This window comes from Siphateles boraxobius, unplaced genomic scaffold, assembly GCF_051911475.1.
Source record: "Siphateles boraxobius isolate OS27281-9 unplaced genomic scaffold, OSU_SipBor_1 29, whole genome shotgun sequence".
In the NCBI taxonomy this organism is placed as follows: domain Eukaryota; kingdom Metazoa; phylum Chordata; class Actinopteri; order Cypriniformes; family Leuciscidae; genus Siphateles; species Siphateles boraxobius.
The window spans coordinates 20876098-20882097 of record NW_027508908.1 but is presented as its reverse complement, the minus strand read 5'-3'; the positions used below and the strand labels follow the sequence as shown (position 1 = coordinate 20882097).

The 6000-nt window shown below is 37.0% G+C and overlaps 1 protein-coding gene across 1 annotated transcript in view; it reads left to right on the top strand.

Annotated features, from left to right (window-relative positions):
* The first annotated feature begins 840 nt into the window (after nt 1–840).
* vps8 (VPS8 subunit of CORVET complex) overlaps nt 841–6000 on the top strand; it is a 138627-nt gene continuing 133467 nt past the window's right edge. The window contains exons 1-6 of the mRNA XM_077246890.1: nt 841–1029; nt 1367–1435; nt 2396–2528; nt 2656–2750; nt 3922–3954; nt 4036–4090. Of these exons, the coding sequence (XP_077103005.1) occupies nt 958–1029; nt 1367–1435; nt 2396–2528; nt 2656–2750; nt 3922–3954; nt 4036–4090 (457 nt within the window). The 5' untranslated portion in view covers nt 841–957. The remainder of the gene's footprint in view (nt 1030–1366; nt 1436–2395; nt 2529–2655; nt 2751–3921; nt 3955–4035; nt 4091–6000) is intronic.

The following is a 6000-nucleotide window of genomic DNA, read 5'->3' as shown; positions in this document are numbered from 1 at the left end:
CACTCCTATTCAGACTGATGTGACAGTAAATCTAATATGAATTTATCAATAATAACCATTATTTAAAGGGAGTGCACTGTGTGAAAAAGAAGTGTGCATTACCATGACCTGTTGTGAGAAATAGTTGTTGTGCTATAATGGAATTATATTGAGTTATGTGTAAACGGGAATGGGATCTGATTCCCGTGTGAGTTCTAATTATACACTATGGTAGGCTATATGATACAGTACAAACTATTACACAGTGTCACACGTTTCCAAATTGGGCAAACATTTTTAAGAAATTATGTGTAAAGTAATATCAACAAATTGAATAATTTCAGAAATGCTTAAACCTATTATAATCTTGAACGCATGGGGGCAGCAAACCTCTGCATATTATCCAGTGGAGAACCTAACATGGGCTAGGCTACTTTAAAAAAAGCTATTTGTAATAATTAATAAAAACTATTTAAAGGAGTCCGTGTGGTTTATAGTGAGTCTAGTCATGATATGTAGGCAAATTGTAAATAAATAACTTCTTAGAAAAAAATAATTAATTTAAATCGTCGTTATTATTATTATTATTGCTATTTGACAGGTTCCGAACATGCAACTTTTAATGTCCATGTTGTTTTGTTTCACTATAAAAATGGCAAAAGATGTAAAACCATTTGACCATTTACTATTTTTTTACAGTCAATGTGTAAAACGGAAGTGAAATTGGGCTGAACAAAGTGAAAAGAAATAAATAAACTAAACGCAAAACAAAACATAAAAAGGAACATTGCATTGTAAATTACAAATATTTCTAAACAGGAAGTGGAATGGTTACGTAAGCCGTTAAGTCCCACCTCTTCCGACACTATCAAGGATGTAACGTTAGATTGTTGCTGCAGAGCATTATGACTACTGCTACAACTGATAAACATTTAACATAACTGATATTACACCCGACAGCTGAGCTAAGACTGTATAATGTCTGAATCTCCAGACAGTCGCAGTCTTGTTTCTGCGTCCTCACAGCTCAATTTAATGGAAATAGAGGCGGTAAGACTGAGCTGCTTCAGTGTTTGTCTGTATGGTTTTGTTTAATTTTGTTAATTATTTTAATAAGCTTCGTGTTGACCTTAATGACACTTTACTCATGCAGTGTTTGATATCACTGCGTTTAATGTGTTTTTGGTTTTCTTAGTCAATTAGTTCGGGATTTGTGTCATATGCTTTTGTAAATGTTGATGTTATTTTCAAACGTTAGCTGCTATTATGTACAGTATGTTTGGTAAGAAGCCTAAAGTATTCACAGTCAATCCAGGCATCTTGCTACTTTGATACATGTATGATTTACTATTAAGTATATTGATATTAAGAATTATTTACCTCTTAGATTGATGATAAAGAGTTTGACATCCCACAAGTGGACACTCCTCCGACCCTGGAGAGCATTCTGAATGAGGTCAGTATGTCAGGATGTCTTTTACCTTTATAGTCACCCTTCAGCAGAACCCTTTTAGATGTGCAGATATGCCAGTCACATTTAGGGCACAACTACTCACTCACTACATGAGTATTTTACACACTTCAGATTTAATGCGAATTATGGGCCGGGGTGATCAAAATGTTATCCACTCATATCCACTAATATTGTCCACTCAAAATTCAAATTCAAATTAAAATGGTTCATAAAGAAGTTGATATGTAGACACAATTAATATACTTCCGTTGGAAAGTTTGGGGCTGGTAAGATATTATTAATCATGGCTTTGAAGGAATTATATAATGCTCACCCCTACTGCATTTATTTGATTAATAATACAATAAAAACAGTAATGTTGTGAAATATTATTACAATTTAAAATAACTGCTTGTTTTCTATTTTAATATATTTTCAAATATAATGTATTCCTTAGATGGCACAGTTGCATTTTCAGCAGCCATTACTCCAGTCTTCAGTGTCACATTAGCCTACAGAAATCATTGTAATATGCTGATTTGACGCGAGACATCTTATTACGATAAATGTTGAAAACGGTCTGTTGTGCTGCTTAATATTATTGGGGAAACTGTGATACTTTAAACGAACAGCATTTATTTGAAATATAAAAATTATGTAACATGGTAAATGTTTATTGTTTTATTCGATCAGTTTAAAGCATCTTTCATGTCCCCAAACTTTTTAATGATAATCTATTAAATTAACTGCAAGAATAAGCCTTTCGACCATGATCATCTAAATTCAGCTATATTCATCCAAACTTTTCACTGGTAAAGTATGTATGCTTTTTTCTCTCGTTATATCTGTATTTCACAAACCAAAACTATTTAGTTTAATAGTAAGATTTATAGTCTTTGTTTTGTAATAGTATTTTTGTTTTGACATGCTTAATATTTCAATTGTCAAAAATATTTTTTTTAGCCTGAAGATGAGGACGAGCCATTTATTCTAGAGGATACATGTCTTTTGAACACAGAGAACATTGATGCCCACTCCTGTGAGACCTCTTCTCTGGCCAGCTCTGACAGTGGAGACCGCACACACTTAAAGAGGAACGGACACTTTCTTTACCTGGCTACACATTGACAGCACATGCTCTATATTGATGTTGTGATGCATGTTTGTGATTGAATATAGTATTTTTCCTTTTAGTAATTAGTTTGTGTATGTTCATCTCAGGAGGAGGAAAGCAGTGGAAACCAACGCTACAGTACATGGATCTGTTCTTAGACGCAGTGTGCTGAAAGGCATCTCAGCACAGATAGTATCTGCTGCGGTAAGAGTAATAATACTTAATCTACTGCTTATACACTGATGAGCCAAAACATTATGACCAGTCACAGGTGAAGCGAATACCATTGATCATCTCCTAACAAAGCCACATATTAGGGTCTGGGTAGATTATATGGTAAAGAAACAATCAGTTCTCCTAATCATTGTGTTGGATGCAGGAGAAATGGGCAGGAATAAAGATCTGAGCAACTTTGACCAGGGCCAAAATGTTATGGCAAGGTGACTGGGTCAGAGAATCTTTGAAACGTGAAGGCTTGTGGGTTGATCCTGGTCAGCAGTGCGCTGTTTACCTAGTGAAGTGATGGCACAAGGGTGCACTTCATGTGGAAGATGACAAGCCGGTGGAGGGAATGTGATGCTCTGGGCAATGTGGGAAATGGGAAACACTGGGTCCGGCCATTTATGTGGACATACATTTAACGTGCCACCTACCTAAACATTGTTGCAGACCAGATACAATCCTTGATTGAAGAAATGGAAGTGGCCTATTTCAGCAGGATAATGCACCCTGCCAAACTGCACACAGTTCAAGGTGTTGCCCTGGCCTCCAAATTCCCCAGATCTCAATCTAATTGAGCATCTGGGGGATGTGCTGGACCAATAAGTTCGATCCACGGTGGCTCAACCTCGCAACCTACAGGACTCGAAGGATCTGCTGCTAACGTCTTGATGACAGATACCACAGGACACCTTCAGAGGTCTTATAGAGTCCATGCCTCGACAGCTCGGCGCTTTTTAGGCAGCACACAGAGGAACAACAGCATATTACGCAGATGGTCATGATGTTTTGGCTCACTGGTGTTTGCTATGCTATGCTATACTATACTATACTATGCTATACCATACTATACTAATACTATACTAACCTATACTAAATATGCTGTGTGTAAATACAGTATGTTTTATGCATGATAACATATATTTAATAAATGAATGTATTATTAAAAACTATACTATACAGCAGTACAATTCATATATTTTTTTGATTTCAAATTTAGGCATTGTCAATTCAGTTCTGAAAAGTGCACAATCCTTTTTTAATAATTTAGAGCTGTAAACCAGAGACTCTTTCAAAAGAAATTTCCTCTATACCTGTGAAATTGTTTCTCTCTTTACTATAATTTTGTACTTTTACTCTTTCCAACTCTCATTAGGATAAAGTTGATGCTGGCTTGCCAACTGCAATAGTGAGTATTTGACTTACTTGTGTTTACTTATTATTTTTTTCTTTTTTTTTCTTCATGTCTGAAATGCTTTTGTGTTTGCAGACTGTTTCAAATGTGATTGCTGTAGGGACGTCACATGGTCTGGCCTTGGTATTTGGTAAGCACATCGTTCATTTCTGTCCTGTTGTGTTAAAGTTGATAAAGGACACTTCAGTGGAATTTATTTGAAGTCCCCCTGTAGTCAATAATTTTATCCCTTCAAGCTCATCTTTGATCACCAAAATTACATATTTAATTTTTTTTCCCAGTGAAAAAAAAATTCTTCATGCCTTAAAATAGCTTGAATGCAACTCTACACCCTTGCTTCATTTAGTACACGTGGATTATGAATATGCAAATTAGCCCCGCCTCCACTCTCTCACGCCGGCTCACAGATTCACTCGGCCAACTTACTGAGGTAAACAATGCAGAATGGTATCGCTCTTTACAATATTAGACACATAACTGTAATTAATATGATTAGACCTTTGCTTGACTATGTCATCCAACAGCTAATAATGTGCTGCTCATGTTACACAAATTATGTTCCTGTTCGCCATCTTAGACTGCCTTCTAACAAACTTCAGAAACGCTTTGAACTCAGAACGTCAGTGGGGAAAGGCATATAGTTCATCATAACAACGTAATATACATCGTCCTGCTATATTGCTAATTCTACCCTATTTTTCATATCAACAAAAAAATATTACGGGATAACCTGGCATCTCTCGAGACTCCCCTGCTAGTTCGCTGTTAATGATACGCTAAAGCCCGCCAGGACGTTGGCGTGATTGGTTACAAAGTAGTTTGTGACGTAAGAAACACTGTCTATATCAAACCTTCAAACGTTTTTGAGACTCTTTTTTTTCACTGCAGTTTTAATGAGAAAACACTCAGCTTTGTCTTAAAGCATATTAAAAACACCACATAGACTTACAGACAACATTAAAAACTTGATTTTCACCACAGGGGGACTTTAAGGCTTTTTGCAAAGATGTTATATTTTTAATCTTTTGCACTTTATCACAGTGCTTTATCGCTGTGCTTATCACTTATTCTTAAACGGGCATTCGGCAACTCTAGCTATTTCTTCGCTGATTTTCACTTCTGTTGTCGCATGTTTTCTCATCGAGCTCCCCCTGCAGCTGTGAGGCGTATATTTCACAACAATGTCGTAAAAAATCTCACTTGCGGCCCCTCCTCCCCCTTTCTACCGCTGCTCATGTGCATTTGTTACTATCGGAGCCGGTCAACTTTATCGTGTGGAGTATATCTACCGAGGTGTGTAATACATCATACACATTGAGGGCGGCGTGTGTGTTTATGTCGAATTGCCGTAAAGCAGTTTGTGTTTCTCGCTCGTTCTCGCTTCTCACGAGACTTCCTATTTCCAACTTACTGGGACGTTAGTCCCCATGTTGCAAGGTTGGTTTTCCGCCTAGGAACGCTGGGGGGAGCGGGGAAAGTCACAATTTTCACCGGAACAGGTTATTAAACCATCCAAATGATTTCTGAAACGGTTTTATTAAGTTGAAATAGTTGCCGAATGCCCCTTTAACATCAAAATGCAGTTTTATTACTATTTAAATGTACTACTATAATAGTATGTGTTTGAGTGTTTTAAACTACTATCTCACTGCCTTGGCTTGTCTGGGGTGGATTTTTCAGGAAAAGGTAATGTATTAATATAGTACAATATTTTTTTTTTATATCACAGTTTAAATTTTTTTCCATTCCATCATGTTTAGCATTGCAATACAGTAATGCCCGTTTCACACTGGATGCAGAGCAGAAGCGGCACAAAAAGCTGCATGTGCTTTCATACTGGGCGTTTGTAGTGCACAACTGAGCCGCAGATTATTGTGTAGTCGTCTGATCAGCGTCAGCTATATTTTTTTGTCTGATTCACTGCTATACTCTTCTGTGATGTGATGTCCCCCCTACACACACACACACACACACACACACACACACACACACACACACACACACACACACAGACACACACACACACACACACACACACAC